Below are 23,532 nucleotides of genomic sequence, written 5' to 3' on the forward strand. Positions count from 1 at the left end.
CCCAAAAAACCAAACTAAACCAATCTTTAGCATGCGAAATGAAAGGCTGCGAAGCATTCCATTTCCGCGTGTTCAGCCCCTTGAGGCTGTTTCACCCGGGAAGTGTTTTAATAAAGTCGACTGTTGAACACAGCTGCAATTAGATGGTTAAAATATATTGGCGATATTTGAGCACAAAGGAGGACATTCAGGAAACAAATAAATGGACTACACTGGCAAAGCAGCTGCATCATGGAAACAGAAAACATCCTGCAACTAATGGCGAGCGTCGAAACATGAATAATTATATGGGCCAACAAAAAACGAACTTGAAAGGAACTCTTGAGCCATGCTTTCACAATAACTATATAGAACCAGTTTTTACGCAAAATCGTACACAACAGGCTCTAGTCAGTAAGGTAGTCAGTCAAGAATGAATTCCATTAATTACTATATACGTACTGCAAGAAATCACAGTTTGCACCCTCTTTCAAGCATTTACAATAAACACAAAAGTTACTCCCTAAAAGTTGGCATGCTTTAACTCGTTAAAAGTTTGACTAATTGTTCAAATGCTGTTGCCCTTACTTTACTCTGAAAAATAGCGTTCGCTCTGCAATCATTTTGCCCACACTTTCCTGTGACTGTCCAAGTGCACGCAACAATGGATGCTTTTTTGAACTAACACCTGCTCAACAAAACGCATGCCGGGGGTTCATGGTGTGGCAATCGGTCACTCGCGTTCTGAAGTAGACAAAACTCTAAGCACGGTAATGGCGTCCTTTCCTTTCTGCGTGGACTATGCCACAGTCACAAGCGATCGATAACATCACTACAATTTTCCAATAGCTTGTATTTTCGTTCTGAGTGATACCGCAGCAGAGTACTTGAACTTTACGCCCTACAATTTCAGCGCAAAACTTTTCTCTCTTTCCGCGTATTGTCACCGGTAGCCGCGGCTCCTTTAAACGCAGGTGCTACGACGGATGGCCGTCGATAAAAACGATAAGAACACGAGCACAATAGATGCTTGCTTGCAATAGATGTCGAGGACGGAGTCTATAACAGATTAACTTTGAGATCGAATTCACTCATGGAATTCAGGCAATGATGCAATATTTTTTTCAGGCGCTGAGTAACAGTGCTCATTTTGTGAACATGACGCTTGACAACACCACACTCACTCTGCGGCCCAATGCGTTGGATCCCGTGCAGTCAAGAGCTGTAATTGCCGGTGCACAAAATATAGCACGCGAAAATCTTATCGAGGCCTCTTTGCAAAAATTGAAGGTGATAGCCGATATCGAGAACTCAACACCCAGAGACAAAGTCCCGGCTTGCGGAACGCGGAAGAAAAAAGTCCTAAGAAGACCACAAACCGCTGCGGGCTTTGAGCCGAAACGTGCTATCAGAGGGAGAGAGTTGACAACGAGGGTGTCTCTTTCCTATCGGGCCAGACGTTACCTCATTAGAATCCAGACTCACTGCATAACCGGCAGAGTTTCTGCACGACCGCGGAGATGGGAGAAGCCTGTGGCGGAGCCTGTCTGATCGAGGTACGTCCGACCGCAGCATTATTTTAAAACATTGCTTTTGCTGAGGCTTAGCCGAGGGGCTTGATAGAGTACCGCATGTGACTACCGCTACCTGCATGTGTCGTCATTTATAAAAGTTCCTCTTACACAGCTCATTGATCAACGACTTTCTCTTCATCAAATGCACTGAGGACACTGCCCGGTTCTGCTTTGCTCCCGCATGGCTTACTAAAACCAATATTAAGAACTATCATTCCCTTGTGTGGACTTATTCTGTAACTTCAAAACTCTGATATAGAGTTTTCAAGGTGCCCAAGCTATTGGCGTTTGTAATGCGGTGTAATAATAATTTATATTAAAATTTTCGCCCTGTCTATTTCTGAATAGGGATGTTTTAGATATCCGGAGAACATTGAAGCTCCTGACAACGCTTTATTGTTAATTCCTTTCATTAGGTGATTCACAGCCAATGCGGTCTGTCTGTCTTTGCCATCCGGCCATTACCATGCGTTACGAGAGATGCGAAACTTATCAAGCTGTTTCCGCTACATTTCTTTGCACTGCCCCCATCATCAGCAATGAAAGGAAGAAAAATTTACAAATATTGAATTAGGGTTATTGTGTTAGGTTTTTGTTGTATTATTATACGATGTATTAATCATGGTAGTAGAAGTAGTAGTGGTAGAAATATGAGTTGCAGTAGCAGTAACAGCATTAGTAGTATTCATTCGCACAACACATTTAGCAACAATTCTTAAACGTTTCTGACCCCGTTTTAACGCAACCATTCAGCAGGTATAACGTGTATACTCCAACTATGTTATTCAAACCCAAGCGGAACGTAATTTGTCTCCATTATTTATTTATTTATTTATTTATTTATTTATTTATTTATTTATTTATTTATTTATTTATTTATTTATTTATTTATTTATTTATTTATTTATTTATTTATTTATTTATTTATTTATAATACTGTAAGGGCCTGGGTAAGGGCGTTACAGAGGGCAGTAGAGTAGATGATATATTTAAATAAATAACAACAAAAAAGACACATACAAAAGTTTTAATGCGCCACTCGGGTGTCCAGCTAAGCGTCCGTGTTCTGTGATGGCCTAACGCTGTTAATTTCCCAGTTCTTGTCCAGGTGGTAGTTTTTATATAAGACTTTTTTATTGCCACTTTGTTTGAACGCTAGGAAGTGGATGGTACCTCTGCTTTTTGAGGTCCTCTTGCCAGTCAACTGTTGGTGCGTTGGAAGCTTTGGACAGGTCTCTCTCTTTTCGCAGTTTGCTCTCTCTTTTACTATTATTTGTGAATGATGTTGCATGTAATATGCGCCTGTCATTTTAAATAAGATTCTGCTGTCGCTTTTTCGAGAAACAAAAGAGGGGCCACACGTGGGCTTTTATCGCATGAGGCGGATGTATGGTTGTTTGATGGCGGAACGAATCACTGGCCCGTCATAGCAATGGTTTGGTCCACGACACTTTTTCCAAGCATTTCCCCCCAGAAGAGCTGAGCAAGAGGCCGGGGGAAATCTTGTACCCATTAGAAAACCAGCAGATTCCCGACGGCACTGGGGATCGAACCCAGCACCTCCCCGAATGCGAGGCAGGTTCTCTACGACAAGGCCACCGCTCCGGTAACTGGCCTGCGCCACTGGCCTGCGATGACAGGTCTTGCCATCGGTTGGGCTAGTGAGACCCCAGTCTCTCTTCCCAACCTCTGGCGACCACCCATTAGCTGCCACCTACCACGGTAGGCAGGTTATGGTGATGTCAAACGGTCACACGATATAGGTAGCCCGCCTGCCACCTAGGTTTTTTTTTCTGGGGATCTTTGTGTATTTTTCGCGAACTACCAAACGATCCCAGCTCCAATGACGACGCCGTCTTTTCTATAACACAGTATCCTTGATGCTACGGCATCAAAAGTTTAAAATTTCATCGGCATCCGTGTTTGCTCTCCGTGTAGATGCCGTGCTTTTCACTGCGGCTTTTCTTGGCGCGATTAGAGTCGCCTTGGTACGTGTCGCACCTGCTGTTCCACGCCGTCCGCAGCCAAATGTTTTGCATACCAAATCAACAAGACCTTCGTCGTGTGTTTTCTGTCGCGCTTTAGATGCCTTCAAGCAGACAACTTGTCCTGTGGCAGACCATACCGTGCATACCTTCACACAACAGTGCACAACACGGCCTGCATTGAGAGCATCTTCGCCTAAGGCTGCGCACTAACACAAATTTTTCAATGTAACTTTGAGCAACGAAGCGTAGCACAACGTAAGACTAGTGCGGCTGCGATACCTTCTCTCTAGCAGCCATACTAAATTTCCAGTGCAGCCCGCATACCTCGTGAAAGATTGAAATTATGATAGCATAATTTATAAAGTAACCTTGGCCGCAGTATCGGACGCCTTAATGAGAGTAGTGGAAAATACAAATATTCATATTAATGACGGCTACCGCACGATGAAAATTCTTTAAGATGTAACAGTACCTATAAAGGAATAGCTTCAATTTAGATTATTGGATAATCAAAACCGATGTCTCACAAAGATCCCGCATACACAAGTTTAGGACGAGTAAATGGTCTGTGAAGATCTACTCTAACTGATCACCCGAGGAAATATACCTGTCCGTGCCCGCATTGTTGAATAGTGGTTCATATGTACTTCTGAGCAACGTAAGATTGGGGGTTCGGTACCCAGCAGCGGGTGGAGGCGAAATGGAGAGAAATGCCAGGTGTCTGAGACTGTGGTACAACTGAAAGGAGCTCACATGGCCTAAATTTATCCGCACTCGTTCATAACGATATCCTTTGTAACCATGTGTTCCATCTCCGCTGCGCAAAATTTCAGTGCTATCCAATCTTATATCATAGTTGTGTACAAAATGCGGAGAAACGGCGATTCGAAGCAGCAGCACACGAGAAAGAAGTTATCCCTCACTGAAACGTCTCTATCGCTACGCAGAGACAGCGCTAACATTCGTTTGTTTTCGCCGAGTGGAAGGTACCTTCAGACCGAGTTGTAGGTCGTCGCACTCGATTAGTCCGCCCCCTGCATGGACTCTCTCGCAGTGCAGTCGCTGATGGCTGCAGGCCGCACTGTACCTGAAGTTCGTGCGCAGTATGTCTGCCCTCGCGGATATTAAGTGCGGAATGTGTTTTGTTCTGCCTGTCAGACTTCTTTTTTAAGCACAGACGTGACTCAGTATTTGTTTTGAACTTCACGTCTAAATGCATCCCTCCGAACCGTGCGCGTTCCCAGCTAATGTCCGCGACGTAACTGTCTGCTGTGCGTCGGCTGAAGGCCGGCAATTGTAAAGGGTGAAGGACCCGCGGCAAGCGCCTCACCACTCGATGGCGTCCACCGCTCTGCAGACGCTCATGACGTAGATTCAAGGTCAAAGGCTCGCAGAGACCGTTTAGAATTTATGCCCATCAAGCTTTTCCTGTGCGCACTTTTCGTCTGTTTTGTGCTGTGTGGCCTGTTGAATATATTATCGCGTCATCATTCACGTATCCATCCTGAAGCCAACAAAGCTTCAGCATGGTCAATATTATTGGTTTCGACCATCTTCTCTCTGTTTCTTTCTCTCACTTCGTCTCTCTGTCAGGATGCGCCGCATCGCCGAAGGCCAGTTCACGCTTCTGGCTTGGCTCAGTTAATCGATGCTTCCTGAGGGATACTGACTGCAGTCTCGCAAAACACCTGCTGTTGTACTCAAACGAACGCTAATAATAATCCGCAGAAGCGATATGCGTCTTGCGTGTTGACGACCGGCGGTGCACGCACTAGCTATCAAGACGCTCTTTTCAACTAGTTCGTAACGGCGATAGCAGATGTCGCGATAAAGCTGCTTGTCGTGACTTTCTGTTAGAATCCATACTGCGCAGAGTGCCCTAGCTCATCATCATCATCATCAGCCTGACTACGTCCACTGCAGGGCAAAAGCCTCTCCAATTATAACCTTGTCCTTTGCCAGTTGCGGCCACCGTATCCCCGAAAACTTCTGGATCGCATCCACCCACTAACTTTCTGCCGCCTCCTGCTACGCTCGCTTTCTTTTGGAATCCACTCTGCTGCCTTTAAGGACCAGTGGTTATCTTGCCTTCGCACTACATGCCCTGCCCAAGCCCATTTCTTTCTCTTGATTTCGACTGGGATGTCATTAACCCGTGTTTGTTCCCTCACCCACCCCGCCCACTTCCGCCATCTTAACGTTACACCTATCATTTTTCTTTCCATAGCTCACTTCGTTGTCCTTAACTTCAGCTGAACCCTCTTTGTTAGCCTCCACGTTTCTGCCCCATAGGTGAGGACCGGTAAGATACAGCTGCCGTTGTTAAGTTACAGCATGCAAAACTATCGCCAAATTAAGCTTATTTTCTTTTGCCCTAAAAGATATGTGGCATGCAAGAATGGTTTCGTAACAAATCTGCACAGGTTAGAGCTCCTCTTGATTATTTTTAACAATATCCCATTGTGTAAGCGTTAAAAGTCGATGCCGTGCGCTTTTGAAACGATCAGAGTTTCAACATACAACGGGACAAAAGAATTCAACGTTAAGAGGATATGTTCCGACTAGTTCGACTATGAGGAACAGCAAGAGCTAGTAGTAGTAACTGGCTCTATACGCTGAAAATTTAAAGCAAACACTCAGCGTCATCGTATGTCTAGAATATCTTCTAACTAGTTTGCCCATGACAAACAGCAAGTGCTCGCAGTAAAGGTCACCAAATTATGAACACTAAAACAGAAACTCCGTGTCATCACATTTCGCCGTACCGCAACGTAAGACCGCAATCCATCATAGAAAATGGCCCACCCGTCTCACATGTAAGTCTGTATGCAAAATATGCCTACACTCGGAAAGATCCAACACTGGAGGAAACTAAATAGAACTCCCTCACTCCCCCTCCCCAGGGTATTCATACATTGCCAAGTGAGACCTGATAGGGCAGAGGTGAGTCATGACAAAGTTGTAGCACATGTAACACACCAGAGAGGTAACTGGTTGCCATAATACAGCTTACCCCCCGCGACTGCTTCACGCCGATGCTGCCAGAGATACAACAGCGATCTCTGTAAACACCAACGTCCTCCAAAACGCGATGACTGACATGCAGTAAATGGTTGCGAGCGGGAACGTGCTAGTCCCAGGCATGCACCTCTGCACAGTAGCTGTGCAACCAGTCGTTTAGGCTGACAGCATGCGAGAACTGCGAGACGAATCAAATCACACTATAATTCTGTAAATTGCAGCCATTCACAGATCATCTCATCAATATACGCTTCTAATACAGCTCAGTTAATTACCTCTATTCTATGCAATAGAACTTGGCACTACAGGCGTAAATGCGCGTTGATGTTCGACGACTGGCTGGAGAAGAATCTGAAGCATAAAAAAAAAAGCTACAAGTTGCGCTGCAGAAGCACTGTGAAATGAAGCGCCGCTCCATCGATGTCACTTGTCATTGTCAGCAGTACGACAGTGGTCGGTACGGGTGTACCCTGGCTGCAACTCGTCAAGGTCCACCACGGCTCATTGCGACGATGCAAGATAAGCTACCAAACACAGCACATCTAAGTCCAAGGCAAGACGGCATTAGTTAGCCGGTAGTGACTTTTCCAAAGAGCAATGTTGACCATACTGTTTTCGTTTTTGCTTTTGCTTTTTGTTTTGATGCGCAGCTCTTTTCTTCTTCTTCACGTGTTGAGTACCTAGCATGCGCCTTCCGAACTGTCAGAATTTTACAGATTTTATGAATCCCGTGCGCGGCGGCCGCATGCCGATAGAAACCAAATGCAAGACGTACGCTGTGCGATGTCAGTACAGAACGTTGAGGGACCCCAAGTGGTCTAAAACCGGAGCACTCCACTAAGGCATTCCATGTAGGCCATGTGTCACCTCGCGCCGTTAAAACCCCACGTTCCGCACACCACCTACAGCTGTTAACCTTGTATTCTACTTACGATGAACTTCTGTGACCCGCTTTCTTTCATGCCACAAGCATGCGCTACGGTGCAGCAGTTACGGCGAAGCCATGGAGAACCATAATCTAAATTTGAACAGTACTAGAATGGGTGACCCACCTGTTCTTCCTTTTCTTTTTTTTTTAGACTTCCCGTAGTAGGGTTTAATTTTGGCAAAACTTCACTATCCGGAATTGCCTGGCAAGCTTTGCAGTTTCAGTTCTTACAAATTTTTTATTCAAGGCATGCAAAACGTTTCTTGATACTTGAATGAATTTCCTTCCCGGTTTATACAGTTATTCCTCTTCCAAAGTGCTGCTGAATCGTTTGCTCAATCGCTAGACTTCAAATGTCGAATAGCTGACCGAGATTGGTGTCGATGCTTTCCTATTTGCCCCTGGCGGTCACATAACCGTCCAGACTGCTACAGCAGTTCCAGATACGGCTTCGTTTTTGTTTTGTTAATTTATGTCTGAATATTTTTAACAAGGCACTGTCTCGCACAGAACAATAAAAAAATATCAATAACACGACTGAGACACTATCAGAGGCGAGATTAAGAAGCTCGCGGAATACAGTGGCCACAACTGGCAGTGGACAATGTTAATTGGGAAGACATGAGAGAGGCCTTTCCCTGGAGTGGGCGTAGTCAAGCCGATGATGATGATGACAAGCGGAGCAGTTTTATAGCCCCGCGTACTGTTGTCCAGACAAATTATAAAATGATGAAAACATAACGTAGGCTATATTCGGCGACAACCTTTTATGGCAATTAAGAGAAAGGTACAAAGGCGGAGGGTATGTAACTGCGTCACTCCGCCAAAAGTTCGGCCTCAGAACGGCCACCCAATGCGTCTGTTGCTGCACGGTTGCTTCCCTCCATCGTTGGTAAAGCTGGCATCCTCTACGAAAAAGTTTTCTAAACTGGGAGTCCCTAAAACAACTCGTTATAATAAAACAAACTATTCTACGGCGTGACCCGTTATAAAGAGCCCATCCGAGCAGAAGCGTGGATGAAGCCCGTCCAAGATCACTGATCGAAGCCGCCAGGGAAGACTGATGGAATAACGAATGGAGGGGTGGCAATGAAAGAATAAAGAGGAGAAAACGAGGAAAAGAGGAGGGACGCTTTCGACGACAAAGAGATTGAACGAAGAGATAAATGTAGCCACGCCGCCCGCCACTCACTATCACAACCTCGAAGGCCATCGGCAGCATGAAGCGGTCTAATCGGTTCTGTCTTTCTTTCTTCCCACGAGTGGTGGCAGCTCGGAAGCGAAGTGCACGGTGAGAGCGAGCAAGCCAATATTGCCTCCGTGGGCACCAGAGAAAATAACAGATCGAAAATCCAGCAAGCGCGGATGGTGCAGCAGCCACCCTTTTATTATTTGTCTCAAGAGAAGCATAAAAAGTATAAATGATAGATAAAGGAAGGGCGAACCAGCAGAGCTTTTCCCGGATTAAAGGCAATACAAAATAAATTAAAATGACGCTCCTTCCGCTCTTGCTCGCAAGCCTCGCCGTCGACCAGAGCCTGTCGTGCTCACCGCTGATAGAAGACGGCAGCAACATGTAATGGTCGAACCTTCAACTTCCGGAAATGCAGTCTCGGACGAGGTTCGTGCTACAGAAGAGAGAGCCTAGGAAGTGTCAGCTGGAAGCAGCCGGCTCATGGCGACGGTTAAATTGGGCCGCTGCCTATTTCTAGCCATTTTGTTTTCGTGAATCTCTAAAAAAATAAAAAAGCTATGTGAGCAAAAGTTATGTCAGAAATAGGGCGCACATAAATCGCGGTTTAATGACATCCTAGTCGAAATTAAGAGGCAGAAATTGAATTGGGCAGGGCATGTAATAACCGCTGATCCTTAAGGATAATGGAGTGGATTCCAAGAGAAGGCAAGCGCAGCAGGGGGTGGCAAAAAGTTAGGTGGGCGGATGAGATTAAGAAGTTTGAGGCGACACGGTGGCCTCAATTGGTAAAGGACAGGGTTAATTGGGGAGACATGGGAGAAGCCTTCGCACTGCAGCGGGTGTAGCCAGGCTGACGATGATGATGATGAAAGAGTATCACCAATATAATATGTTCTAAAAAGAAAATATTTTCTTCTATCAGGGGCTATATTCCGCTGCGGACAAAGAGAGGTCATACGTCTGTCCGGTAGCTTTTAGTTGCACTGAAAAATAAAGTTCTCGCTGAGCACGGCCATTTTTTTAAAGCTCACGTCAGATGCAGACAAACAACAAACTCTTCCTTTGTATCTCAATGCTTATCACTCCTACCGTTTTCACAGGGTGGATTCGCAACGGAGCTAGCAACATTAGCGGCCGGGGTTGCAACAGCGCTGCTGCTGTTCTATCTGTGGCTGCGACCACGCCGTAAAAACACCAGCCCAGCGCCATTGCCTCCCGGTCCTTGGGGACTGCCAGTAATTGGTTATCTACCCTTTCTTCGGGGACAACGACATGTCGCCTTCAAGTGCATCGCTGAGAAGTATGGTCCCGTATTCAGGTACGAAAGCTGCGAACATTTCATTTACACAACCAACTTAGCAGCTATTAATAGAACAACTGAAATTCGGTTATAGCATTCAATAAATCCAACATGAAATCTGGATGTGAATCGCATGTTACGTTGCTTTCAGGATGCAGCTCGGTGCCATGAATGTTGCCGTTCTGAACGACTTCGAGAGCATCTCGGAAGGCTATTCGAAACTTCTGCGGAGGCCAAAAGCGTTGTTCTTGGATCATGCGGGCATCACAGGTGACAGGGACATTGACTGCTTGCAACGGAATCATTTGTAGTGAAAGTAAACGCAGTCAATCACCTAAACCCTTATTAAAGCACAACGCCAGCGCTTCCTAGTGCACACATAGCAGTTGCGCAAAGACATTTAAATAAGTAACCGGTTACGAACGGCAACAAAAGTCTTACAAGTCAGCTTCAAAACATTAACCAGCAAAACAGCCTAACAATGAAACTCTCTAGTGAGCGCATGCAGTACCTCAGCGACCGAACCGCTGTGTATGCGTTCAGGTGACGTTTCACGACGAGTGATTTCAAAGCGATAGCGTTAGGCTTCCGTTCTCCAGAAAATCCGGCGTCGTCGTGGTCGACGTCGTTGTGTGAAAAATCCCCGGAGAAGCAACGTAGGTGGGCCCCATAGGTAACCTGCCAATGTGGCGTCATCCCAACCTGCCCAATGGATTGTGAGTTGTCGAAAATGACCAATTTCGCATGTAAGGGCATTTGCCCATTAAAGATATCTCTTCATACCCTTAACGCGGAGCTTAAGTGTGCCCTCCAATAGTTTACACCGCTTATTTCAGCTAAATATTACCATGACTGCACTGTTCACAACTAATGGCTTCGCGCAGGTTTGTCTAATATCAACGGACGGCCATGGTTAGAGAACAGAAGATTCTGTGTCCGTTCCATTACGTCCGGGTCATACGGTGGAAAGACCATGGAACAGCAAGTTGAGGTAGGCACTCATAAATCAGGTCATCTAATCCGAGACGCATCAGCATACCGCATTCGTCTTGCTGAAGCCATATTTAGCATTAATGAATGCTCACAATAGCCTCTTCTAAGCGAGAGAAGTAAACCTCTTAGGCTTTACGCAATGCGCCACAGAAACCGCCACAGCTGCTTGGCCCTTCAAAGGCACTATACCCAAGGACCACAACTCGGGAAGGCATGAGACCGAACATCCCGTTCTCTTTGGCCCTCAGTGGCTAATGGAAATCAGGTAACAAGCACGTGATCATACAGTGGTAACGTCGTTGAGTGTTACGCCAGCATGCATATTATTGCGTCATTCAGGGTGCCCTGAATCTCGAAAAACCTTTATGGCACAGCCAACGAGTTGTGGAAAATGACAGCTTGCCAATCAATCCAGTCCTAATATGGATAGAAATTAGGGTGGCTGATCAGCACTCTCATTGATCACCAATAGCGTGTTCATGGTCATCATCATCTTGTTTCTCACAAGGAAGCTCGAGAACTTTCATCGTTCATAAACGTGCTCCAAGCAACCACTGCAAGTAAAATCAGCCTCACAGCGCAGATCGCTGTCTTCACAGGCTCGTGGCTTAGACGCTGGAAGGACGGCCTTGTAAACAGCAGGTCGATGATGGAGTCTCCAGATCAATAAGTGCTACGAGGTCTTTTATTTGCTTCATTACGAAATGATTTAATTAAGACCTTGGCCATGCGGAAGTCTACGAGTATCTGCGAAGATAGATCGTAATGGGGCACAAAGTGATAAACAATCATTTTCTCTTTGCAACAGGATGAGGTCGTCTACTTGGCGGAGAAGATCGCCGAAGCCGAGGGAGAAGCCATCAACGTGGCCGATCTCGTCCTGCCCAGCGTGTCCAACAACGTAACGGCGCTCGTGCTGGGATCGCGGTACGACTTCGAAGACGAGAGGCGGGCCTTCTTGGACAGCATGCTCGTGAGGACCATCCGATGCTTGGCAGCAGGAGCAGTGATCTCGGTCATGCCCATCGGCCTGAGGGCCATCACCACACTCTTCTTCACCAAGTTTGGGCAAATGAGAAAAATAGTGGATGACTCGAGTAAATTCTTCAGGTACCACTTTTGATTAAGCGATAATAAGTACTTTGTAAGTGCTATATTGTCACGTAACCAAGGACTCCGTGCATAAGTGACGTAGCTTTTTGGCTTCCGACATAGCTGGGTCAGCTCGCAGAAAGAGCCGCGTCATGTCTTCGGCATACATGGTGACCGTCTCGTTGGGCATCTGTGTCCGGGACTGCAGAGCCCGCTCAGCTCGTTCCCGTCGATCTGCGTTGGTATGTGTCTCGAGCAGTCGACTGCGGAACTGACGCCATGATGTCGAAACGTCTTCAAGGTTCTCGTACTACGTACGAGCGCCGTCTTCCAGGCTGATGAAGACGTTCCCCAGCTTCGCGGCATCTTCCCACTGATTGAACGAGGCGAAGCGTTCAAACAAAAGAAGTCAGTCTTCCACGTCCTCAAGCTGAGGGCCGTGGAAGGACTTCGGTACTCCTCGGTTCTGGAGGGTGTAATAATTAGTACCTTGCATCGTTGGTCGAGGGGCAAGCGCCCAGGTAGAATTCAATGGTCCGTGCTCAGGGGGCAGCCTTAGGTTTCAGCCAGTGACTCGGTGAACTGGTGTGTCGACCGCAGAGGCCCGACGTCCGCGGTGCGAAGAGGGGGTGTGTGACATAGGCCAGGAAAAATACACAGTACCTCTACCAAATATCTGTGGCGGAAGCAAGGACTGATACACCGTTCACCGGCAGCGCTCAAAGAATATCTCTCAGGAAGCGTGTGCAAAACCTTAACCTCCTTGACTTTCGGTACTACCCGGGGCCAACTGGTGGCAATATTGTAGACATTCAACAATTAAATTGTTTCAGCGCAAAATACAGGGACAGAGAGCACTCTGAAAAAAGCTGTAGTGCAACAGGAGACCAAGGACAAAGTGGCACTTTGTCCACCTACATGTCTGACGGACACGTGACACATGACAGCCACCTGTCAGCAGACGCGGGTCAAAATGACACGTATCTGACACTGTCGCAGATGCGTTGTCTTAAAACATATGCTGCCAAGGCAAATCCGCCCCTCATCTTCTTTTTCTTCTTTTACACTCATTTTGAAAGCGCACAGAGCGGCTACTCTTTGCAGGTTATGCTTTTTCTTTATGCTTCTGATGTTTTAAAAAATACGAGGTATTTTCTTCAGTCCGTCGAATACACCAGAAACTTAAAAAAAAATCGGCGCCCATTTATGACATGTACAGTCTCACCACTAACGATAAACTCTTAAGTCGTGCAGGAGCACACGTGATTTTCACAGTGCGACGGAATCGCCAACGCTACGTTAAAAACAAAAGCTTCCCTTCGGCCTTCACGGAATGCCTCCCCATTAGCCGCTTCCACTAGAATGCAAAGCGAGTATTGTTTACAGAAAACAGACGTGGAAGGGAGGTCAACCGAAGAACGCGAAAGTCGTTAAGCAAGCTCAGGAGGAAAGTGTGTTTTGGGACGGCTCCAAATCACACACCATTTATTTGTTTGCTTACCTTTCATTATACACAACCCGTGATTGAGATCAGTATCAAGGGCGCTAAGTCAAGCGGATACACGACTTAAACGCAACTCGAAAAAATAAAAGTCCTCTGCCTCCTTCACTGCCTTACCTGCAAACATTCTCACAGTAGGTTATCGCCTACTGCACTTCCATTTCCATTCGTAGCTATTGTCTTAGGTATCGGGGTGCCAGTTCATGTAAGGCGTACCATACCTTCCCTCTTCTATGACTATTCTTATTCTCCCTAGAGCTGTATTTTGTGAACAAACGGCATTTTACACAGTAGAGTTGCCAAGCAGTTGCCTTTCGCCACTTTTCTCTCTATCACAGCAGCTGAATGCTCCTGCACTACCCTTATTATGCACATCTTCAAAAGTAACTGAGCGAATGGCATTGAACTGAGTGAGAAAAGCCAATCGAGCTAGTTTCACTTACAGCGACGAAAGGAGTATCGCAACATACAAAGACGACAGAAAAAGACAGCGCTTCCTTTTTCCTCACTGACACTTTTACATCTCACAAGCGAAGCATTCAAAGAGCTTCTGGTCACGGTGTGTCCAGAACGATTGATTTAGAATGTCCTGAAGCGTCTGGGCGGGTGCTTGTATATCAAGGTGTCATGATCAAAACCGTGTGCTTCAAGTAGAACTTCATGTGGTGCTTTTGTGGGCAGATGGTCGGGCAGACACCACTGCGCTCAAATTTAGTCACCTGCTTGTGCAACGCTGAATGGGCCAAGAAAAAGACATTACTTTTAAGGCGGAAGCCTTTAATGTCTCATCGTTGTAAGCAGCAGTTGTCGACAGAAAATGTCACGCTTTTCAATTGGTGGAAACGGTCGTGACGTCACAGTGCGCGAATTTCAAACCGGGCCAATTGTACTTTGCAACCAATTGTACCAATTGGGGTTGTACCATGCAACCAATTGAAGGGATCGTATAGTGATGCTCCAAGTAAGTGGGACTGAGCTTAGTTATTTGCTTAATTACCCAATTAGCCTAATTAGCTTTACAAGTCAGGCCATATAAACAAATAAAACTGATTAAGAAATTGGTCGAGCTCAGGAATCGAACCCCGGTCTTCGGCGTGAGAGACGAGCATGCTATCCACTCCGCCAAGCCAGCTTTTTTTTTTTGAATGAACAAAGGCGCGTCTAGTGAATACGGTGTCTTCACTCACTCTCATCCTCCTCCATTCCCTTCCGGCGAGGTTTGGGTGTCCACCGACAAATGAGGGACAGATACATTTCCTTTCCTCAAAAACCAATTTACTGACGAGCGAGGCGTAGAACCGAATGGGCGATGGCGTTCTATGGACTCCTTGGCAGCGTTGCAAGACGCTGTCGCGTTCCGCTCTTAGGGGCATCAGTGACCACACTTTAGGTCAAAAAAGTGCCCCCCTGAATTTTGTGAGACAGTTACTGCGTAATTTCCTTTCCTCAAATACAATTTTCATTTTCTTCATTACGGCTCCTCTTTATCTATCTTCTTTCACTCCCACTTCCACCCTTCCTCTACGGTGCGGTTCAGGTGTCCACCGAGATGACAGAGAATTACTGCGCCATTTCCTTTCCTCAAAACCGCCGCGGTGGTTCAGCGGTTATGGTGCTCGGCTGCTGACCCGAAAGACGCGGGTTCGATCCCGGCCGCGGCGGCTACAATTTCTTTGGAGGAGAAATTCTAGAGGCCCGTGTACTGTGCGATGTCAGTGCACGTTAAAGAACCCCAGGTGGTCGAAATTTCCGGAGCCCTCCACTACGGCGTCTCTCATAGCCTTAGTCGCTTTGGAACGTTAAACCCCATAAACCAAACCAAACCTTTCCTCAAAAAGCGTTGCGTTCAAAGGGCAAGGCATCGCGCTGAACGGGTGGTGTTCCGTGGACTTCCTGGCAGCGCTACAACACGCTGTCGCGTTCCACTCCTAAAGGCGAAGCTTAAGCCTCATTAATTAGCAGTTAATTAGTACTCAGGCATTAATCAGTAATTAACCATTAATTAGTGATTTGTCAGCACTTAGTAATTAGTACTCAATTATATGTGACGCCACCGGTGCCACGGAAACAGCGAAGGTGGTGCGGAAAACGCTTCCGCCTCTACCCACTTTAGTCAGTCAAAGTGCCCCTGAATTTTTTACGCCATAGCCGTCATAGCCCTTTTTAATGGCTTACTTGATTACAAACTATAAAAAGTGCGTAAATAGAACAATGCGTCTATCTTGTCTATCTTTATTACAGCCGGGAAGTTGTATCCAATGAAACTGCAGGAAGAGAAGAGAAGAGCATCAGCTTCATAGAAGACTACAAGCAGATGATCTCCAACCAAAAAGACGACGTTGAGAGCTGTTTTAAAGGTAATTACTACAAATATTATTAGCGCTCATGGCAATCATCAGTTTTTTCCCATAGAAAAGGATTTTGCAGAACTTTTTGCTGGGCTAGTTGGTTCATTCTGACATTAGTGAAAACAGCGCGAAAGAAGAAGCCCGAAGGCGAAACGAGGAAGTGACAGGAAAGAGCGCTGTCCAGTCAGCGCTCTTTCCTGTCACTTCCTTGTTTTGCCTTCGGGCTTCTTCTTTCGCGCTGTTTTCGCTAATGTCAGAAAAGGATCTTATAAGCCGTCTATAAGATGTGTGGCACATCGACACAAAGGTAACCATGCTACCAATAAAACTGTGACGCATTCCGGCAGGAGTGCGTATGGCGGAAAGGGTGAACGAGGTAGCTAGCGTTTCCATAAAAACGGGAACTTTATACAAGACAGGACTAAATGCAGTGAAAATAAACGGCAACAAAAAGAACAAAGGAGAAAGTGGCGAAACATACAAGACAGTGGACAAGCCTTCGAGTGCACTGCACTGATTTTTACACATTTAAATGCATCTTGAAGGTCCTCCTTAATATTGGCGCCGCAGTGCGTAGCTCGAACATTCGAAATTCTGAATAACTTCCTTAATACTTGCGCAGCAGTTAGGTGATCGAGCCTGTAAAATTCTGAAGAACCTTCGTTATACTTCCGCAGCAGTTCGTAGCTCGAAGATGTGCAACTCTGAAGAACCTTCGCAATGCTTGTTCAGCAGTTCGCAAATCAACAGAGGAAACTTCGATGAAGATCCGTAATACTTATGTAGCAGTTCGCCGATCGAACAAGTTAAGCTATGAAGGGCCTTCGCGATACTTCTTCAGCAGTTCGCAAAACGAACAAGTTAATCTCTAGAAACCTACGCAGTGCTTGGGCATCAGTTCGCGGATTGAACATGCGAAACTGTTGTGGAGCTGCGACAGCGGTCGGAACCTCGCTCTCAGGGTCAAGACCACTCCGTTAACTTCGACGACATTGTCGAGGTCGCGAAGAACAATACATTTAGAATTTTCCGCAGGCAGTCCATTTATTTAGGGTCTCCCAAAATGCGATAACCTCCCTAGGTCGCGCGCACGCAGCAGACAGGTAGTGGGCACGAGGAAAGCTTGATGTCACATGTCTAGCCCGGGGTTGTCGCTTGGCTCCATGCACTCCATCCGGCACCCAACTCTTTCGACGTGCGCTTCTCCCGCAGCCACCAAAAACTCGAGGGTGAAATGAGGGCCACCCACATGACGACCCAGGCGTCTCCCCCCCCCCCCCCCCATTTTTTTTCTGCTCAAGTTCTGTGGCGACCGGGAGGGGAAGGGTCGCGGTAGGTCACGAGAGAGGGTTCGGAAGGATGTGCTCCACCTTGCGGAACAGTTAGTGGATTGAACATGAGAAACTCTGAAGAACCTCTGTAATACTTTTGCAGGTCACAGATCGACAATGTGAAACTCGGAGTAACCTCCCTAATATCTGAGCAGGAGTGTGCAGGTCGAACGTGTGAAACTCTGAAGATCATCCGTGATGCCTCCCATGCACCTGGATAGCACTGTCATCATATCAACACAAACATCATCAAGGCATCCTGATCTCCTTGCCAAGACGGTCATCGATCTGCAGTCAGTTGCCAACGTAAAACACGACCGCCTACTCTTGAAGTTATTAAGCATGAAATGCTTTTAGCTCCCGTTGTCGGCAGTGTGGTGACGTCACGCCGAGACCGAGAGCCAACATCCGGGCACTGAATTCCACTCATCCGGGCACTGAAACGAGAACATCCGGGCACCGTGCGAGATTTAACGAGACAAGACGATAGCAGGAGGGGAGCTCCAGGGCGAGAGGGCTTTTGCCTGAAAAACTGCTTCCGCGCCATCCCCAAGGATGGCGCTGCGGTCCCACACTCACGCATGTAAAAGATCGGCCGCTTGGCTTTCAGTCGCGCTGCATATAAGTTCTTGTCAGGCCTGCGTCTCATCGCGTCCGCGTACGTTTCTGCATCGTCCTGCATTCCAATACCACCACCGTCACAGCTGCTTGCTTAAGCCGAGCAATGGAGCCTGATGAAAGGAGAGGTAGGAAACGTCTTGCGGAAAGCGATCGCTTTGCGAGTGATACGCCAGAGCAGAAGGCTGCTCGCCCCTGCCGGCAACGCCATGATTATGCGGCTGTTCCCGAAAGCGACAAGGCCGCCACGGTTCGCGGCTGCCTACCTAAGCCCGCTCTATTGCAGGCGATCGCTTCGACGCAACAAGAAGAGTGTGGTGTGGTGTGGTGTGGTGTGGTGTGGTGTGGTGTGGTGTGGTGTGGTGTGGTGTGGTGTGGTGTGGTGTGTTGAACACTACAACCATTTCAAGATTCTGACTAGTACCATCTACAACCAATGTGTTATGCCAGTAAACATTTCATGCTTACTCTACTCTCGGTTACGGGAGAGGCAGAGATTTTTTGATAGACAGTTTATAGACCGTTCATTGAGTGAGGTATGTAGACTATATAAAGAGTTTATTGAAAATTTGTTAGGGCAGTCTTCTCAAGGGGTAACGGTGCTGCAGCCGCTGGTCGGTCTGGACGTGGCGAAAATCGAATTCTATCTTTTTCCCTCTCTCACTCTCCCTCGCTCCTTCTTCCAGAGGAGTACCTGATGGGCAATGTGCTGACGCTGTTCGGCGCGGGTTCCCAGTCGACCTACCAGACTATCGTGTGGCACCTGCTCAACCTGGCAGACAAGGAGGACACCGTACAGCGAAGGATTCGAGCTGAGGTGGACCGTGTGGTGGGCAGAAATCGGACCCCGAGCTGGGAAGACAGACACGCCATGCCTTACACCATGGCCACCATCTGGGAGCTGTACCGCTGGAGGACTCCCGTGCTAATGGGGCTCCCCAGGGAGTGAGTATGCGGAAGCAGTTGCAAGAGGCTGACTTGCAAAGCGTTCGAAAGCGGTGTAACTTGCCCAAATCTCTCGGAACAAAAAAAAAACATACGCTGCCCCTCGTCTTCGCAATGAGGGCTCTCTAGGCGCTGCCATATTGCTCGCTGAACTGTCGTGTGCTCCTCGCACAATCATGGTTGAAGCAGCAGCGGAACCAGTTTCCGACAGCCCATTTTCTTGGCTGCTTTTCTGGGCCAGTGCGTCTTACTGCCCGATCGGTCGGGAGTTTGGGATATAGTTGAATAGGCGAACTCCTGGATCGGTTTCCCGAAGGTTGGCTAAGGTAGCGCTGTGGGAGACATTGCCGAAAGCCCCCTCGATGTCCACACACTCGGCAGTGCGCAGTTTGACAGGAACGGGACTGCGTATACGTCTTTTTACATTCCTATAGAAACATCTTGACAGCACATATCCTGGAGTGGGTTCTTTTGAGGCGCTCTTCCTCTGTACATCCTTAATTGAGTGGCATGTTCTTTCAGTTAATGAGCACGAACAAAGAGAGAAATGGGGGGACAGCGTTCGAAGTAGAAGATATGTTTCTTTTTTCATAGAAGTTTCTGCTGTTGAGAATTTTTTTTTGGCTCTTTACATGCGCTCTGCTTTGAACCTTTCGTTATCCGTGAGCCGTGGCTCACCACCATCTGTGCATTATATTAGTGCATTCAAAGTTCCTGCTCAAGTCTTCACTAGGTACCAGCACTCCCTGCGTTAGGTCATGCGTGCTTCGAATTTCGTTAAAAAACGTAATTTGCGTCAAGTTTTGCATTGAAGCATGTGAGTTTTTGATAAGAACGGTAATTTTCACATTTTTTCCCGTTAAAGGCTAAAATTTAGTTTTAATATGTTCTAGCTGCAGCTATGAACAATTCTGACTCTTCCTGAAAAAGAAAAGCCAATACAGAAGCTAGCATGAACATGGCGCTCTCCACAATTTTTTTATGTACGATAGATTTTGAATCATGACAAATTTTCCTGGGCAAACTAGCTGTCGACTGCTGCGTCCCTGTCGCAAGGCACTCGCATGAAAATTTCGCGAAAATCAAAGACGTTTATCAATTTCGTAATTCAACCTTACCACAACCGAAGCGTCGCCTAAATTTTTTCATTCAACACCGAAACTCATTCAGCCAGAAAACATTTACATGCAGTGACCGTTATTCATACAAACCATGAAATGGAAATTATTCAGCTTCCAGTTTCTAGTATGATAGAAAGGATCAAAACTGAGCTCCTAAGAGCAACCCAATGGCGCATTTCAAAAGGAAACTTAGCACTACTGAAGAGCTGTCAACATTTTCTGTGCACATAATGTGTTCCCGCTGCGCTTTTCGGCATCTGAGTTTTTCTGAGTTTCTATCTGAGAAATCTGAGTTTTCATTGTATTAAAATCTAGAGTACATTGGTTTTCAATTCTGAGTTCTCAACCCGCAGGGCTCAGCAAGACGTTTTGGTGTCCGGATACTTGATCCGTGCTGGCACAGTCGTCATGGCTAACATATGGGCTACTCACATGGACCCGACACTTTGGGAAGAGCCCGAGAAATTCAATCCAGAAAGGTTCCTGAAAAACGGAGGTTCAGAACTGGTCGAAAAGCCCGAGTACCTCATGCCTTTCTCCATAGGTAAGCTCAACCCTCTTCGTACAGGCTTCCATTTGTGGAGCATCACCGTTATACAAAAAGAAATCTTGAAGGGAAATAAATAAAAAAGAATAAAAGAATCGCCTGAATAAAAAAATAGAGAGAAAGCCTGAAGAGAAATTAAAGCTCCGCCTGTAGGGTATGACGCACTAGTGCTAATGGCTTAGTTCAGCGGCCTGAGGTCCTCTGCGTAAAACTTCGCCGAGGTTCTAACTATCTGCCGATATATGCGGAACTGGTGATTGTCTACTTTAAATTCATAAATTGCGAGGAGTCCTCATTCCACTCCTGCCGCAGTGGTGCAGGGGTTAAGCTATGCGCCAACGCCCCGACAGGTGGCTGTTTCAAACACAGCCAGCGCTGAGGCTTCTGACACCGAGGTTGCAACCTCTCGCCACCAGTCTTTAAATTAACTGCCACCTGCCACGGTGGGCAGGTTGTGATGACGTCTTACTGTCACGTGACCTAGTTGGCAGGAGTGGCACCTGCTCTTTCGCTTACAACGTCGACGCCAGATTTTCTTCAGAGCAAAACCTTGTCATTTCCCGCGACCTGCTTGCTGCCTTTCAATAAAACCTTGACTCAGAGATGTTTGTTTCTTTATATGTAGCATACCTGCAATTATTTATTCGAGATTAATAGCAATAAAGACACAAAATTGCATGTAATGAAATTAAAATATATCGTTACATGTAACGCACAATTATGTGCTGCGGAACTGCATCCATGAGCTCACTCATTCTCATGAGGACCTTCAGTGCCCGACTTCAGTGAATGCAATCGATGGTAGCGCAATCGTTTCAAAGTTAACAGCATTGATAAGAATGTTTGTGAGCCAAGGAAGGAGGAACTGGCTTTGTCACACCGCAAGGGCACACGGAGAAAAAGAGGGCCTTAGTGGTGGGCTCCGTGATATTTCCGACCAACTGTGGTTCTTGAGAAAGAAATAGTATACTCCGTTTCATACATAGCTGTCAACGCAGCCAAGGCTACGGCGCCTGTTCGCGCTCCTCGTCCGCATCGTAATGTAGTCCGTCAAAAGTGAAAAGAGTAAAGAACTCAAAATTAAAGTTATTATTGGTTAATATTGCAGTATAATGATAATGATGTTTTATTTTGCAGAAAGATTGCTTTTTCTTTAATGTTCTTCAAAACAGAGTGCCTTAGTTTTGTGGGTTTTTTTTCGGCTCCTCCTGTATCAGGTTTTCGCAGCTAGGCCGGCCGGCGATGTCGTCTGCTTTCGTCTTTCGGTTTCCGAGAATGCGAAAATGGCACCGCTATCTCCTACTCGCTTGTTTTCTTCGCCCACTGCGGCATTAAAAACATCTCCTGCTCGCATATTCTCCAAGCTGAAGCCTCCGAAAATTTCGAGAGACTGCAAGCAGGTGATCGTCAACGTTTACTGTAGCGTAAGGAAGCGCTTCCCGGAGAAGACTGCGCGTGATGTTCTCGAAACTGCGGGCGAGGTGACCGGGGTGAGCCCTCGGACAGTTGCGAGGTTCAAGACAGAAGGTCTCTCTGCTGCAATAAGATCACCTTGTGTGCCGCATGCTAAAAAGTCGCTCATTGCCCGAGAAAAGCACTTCGCAATCACGTCCGTCGCCAATACAATACAGTGCCTTTTCCCTTCGAAGCAAGTAAAGAGTGCTGTGTTTTTCAAGGTAGGCATTAGAGTTTGACAGTTTCGACTTTCTACCTAATGATTATTTTAATAAAAATAAAAAAGTGAAAAAAAAACAGCAAAAGCCGGGAATCGAACCTTGGCATCTTGTAAAATGAACACACATGCGCGCGCTTCGTACCACTCAGCCACGACGCGAGGCGGACGGATACATTTTGCTTGTTTTTTGCAGAGCACTACTTTCGTACCTTTGGCAGCGTTGACAGCTATGTATGAAACGGAGTATAATAGCGCTACATTTCTGTCTCATATAATGCACCATCTAGCCCAAATTGACGTTCTTCTAAACTGTGGTTCTTTAAATTGCACTCACGGGGCACAGCCAATGCGCATTTCAGAAGTGCGTGAGTTTCGCCTCATGATGACGCCAATACTCGCTTCGGACCTTGCAAGTGCCATTCAATGGCACAAATGAGGAGTAACAAAATATGTCATTCAAGCAGCCAATGCTGTCACACATGATCTTGGCCCGTACGTTACCCTCTGACTGTTCTTATCTAGTCCGCATGTTTCAGTCAGATAAAGAAAAACGTCCTGATACATAGCGAAATTCACAGCAACTATCGCGGATTCGGCTCAAGAGCAATGTACACAAAGTATAATACACCTTATTTCTGTTCGTTTCTTTCAGGGAAACGAATGTGTCCCGCAGAGCTGATGTCCAACGTACAAGTGTTCGTCTATATTGCAAGCATCGTACAGCGCTTCACCATCCTGCCGGAAGAGGGAAAAGCCGTCGACCTGGACTTCGACAGCGACGGCGTCTGCGTTCCCAGACCACAGAAACTGCGCTTCGTGGCCCGATAGCTAGGATAAGCGCTGACAATACGCGCTGAACGCGCGTCATGCACTGACGGGCCATCTGTCTCCGGACCTAAGTAGTCAGTTTATCTCAAACTCAGCTTAAGAGCAGGTGGGGACAGGGTACGCACGGGTATTTGTGTTTTGCCGCCGCCATCATCGTCGCTTCTGCGAAGATGGCTATTCGGCGAGCGTCTTTACTGCCTCATTCGCTCATCTAGATCTTCTACCTGGAGTACCCGGTTTCGAACCCGACCGCGGTGGACATAATTTGATGGAGGCGAAACGGAAAAATCGCATGAGGGCTGTGCTATGTAGTGCATGTTAATAAAAGGTCCCCACGTGGTCGAAATTATTCCTTACCCTCCACTACCGCTCTTTTTCGTCGATTTCTCCTTTTATTCCCACCTTTCTCCCTTCCCCTGAGGGAGCAAGAGAGGAGAAGAGACAATTACTGCGCCTTTCACTTCCAGATAACCAATCTTCATCCGCACGAGGCTGTAAGAGAGGCCGGTTTCGACAAGCCCTGCATTGGCCTTTTTTTTCTTGCAGCG

The 23,532-nt window shown here is 46.8% G+C and overlaps 2 protein-coding genes across 2 annotated transcripts in view; one reads left to right on the forward strand and one right to left on the reverse strand.

Annotated features, from left to right (window-relative positions):
* LOC149372212 (peptide methionine sulfoxide reductase-like) overlaps window positions 1-23,532 on the reverse strand; it is a 63,371-nt gene that overhangs the window by 9,818 nt on the left and 30,021 nt on the right. The gene's annotated exons all lie outside the window — the stretch shown is intronic.
* On the forward strand, window positions 1,500-22,984 carry LOC149372213 (cytochrome P450 2J4-like). Its single transcript, XM_089585973.1, has 9 exons — window positions 1,500-1,535; window positions 9,786-10,003; window positions 10,137-10,255; window positions 10,870-10,976; window positions 11,787-12,088; window positions 15,813-15,928; window positions 18,555-18,813; window positions 20,288-20,478; window positions 22,809-22,984. Exons 1-9 carry the CDS (start codon window positions 1,500-1,502, stop codon window positions 22,982-22,984), a joined length of 1,524 nt encoding a protein of 507 aa, XP_089442099.1.

This window comes from Amblyomma mixtum, chromosome 1 (genome assembly GCF_055824585.1).
Source record: "Amblyomma mixtum isolate Tamu chromosome 1, ASM5582458v1, whole genome shotgun sequence".
NCBI lineage: Eukaryota > Metazoa > Arthropoda > Arachnida > Ixodida > Ixodidae > Amblyomma > Amblyomma mixtum.

What these genes read in the sequence shown, in the direction of transcription:
- LOC149372213 (XM_089585973.1), top strand. Translation starts at nt 1,500, where the DNA reads ATGGGAGAAGCCTGTGGCGGAGCCTGTCTGATCGAG. An exon ending in CCATGGAACAGCAAGTTGAG is followed by an intron (nt 10,977 to 11,786) that starts GTAGGCACTCAT and finishes TCTTTGCAACAG; the next exon opens with GATGAGGTCGTCTACTTGGC. An exon ending in GACTCGAGTAAATTCTTCAG is followed by an intron (nt 12,089 to 15,812) that starts GTACCACTTTTG and finishes TCTTTATTACAG; the next exon opens with CCGGGAAGTTGTATCCAATG.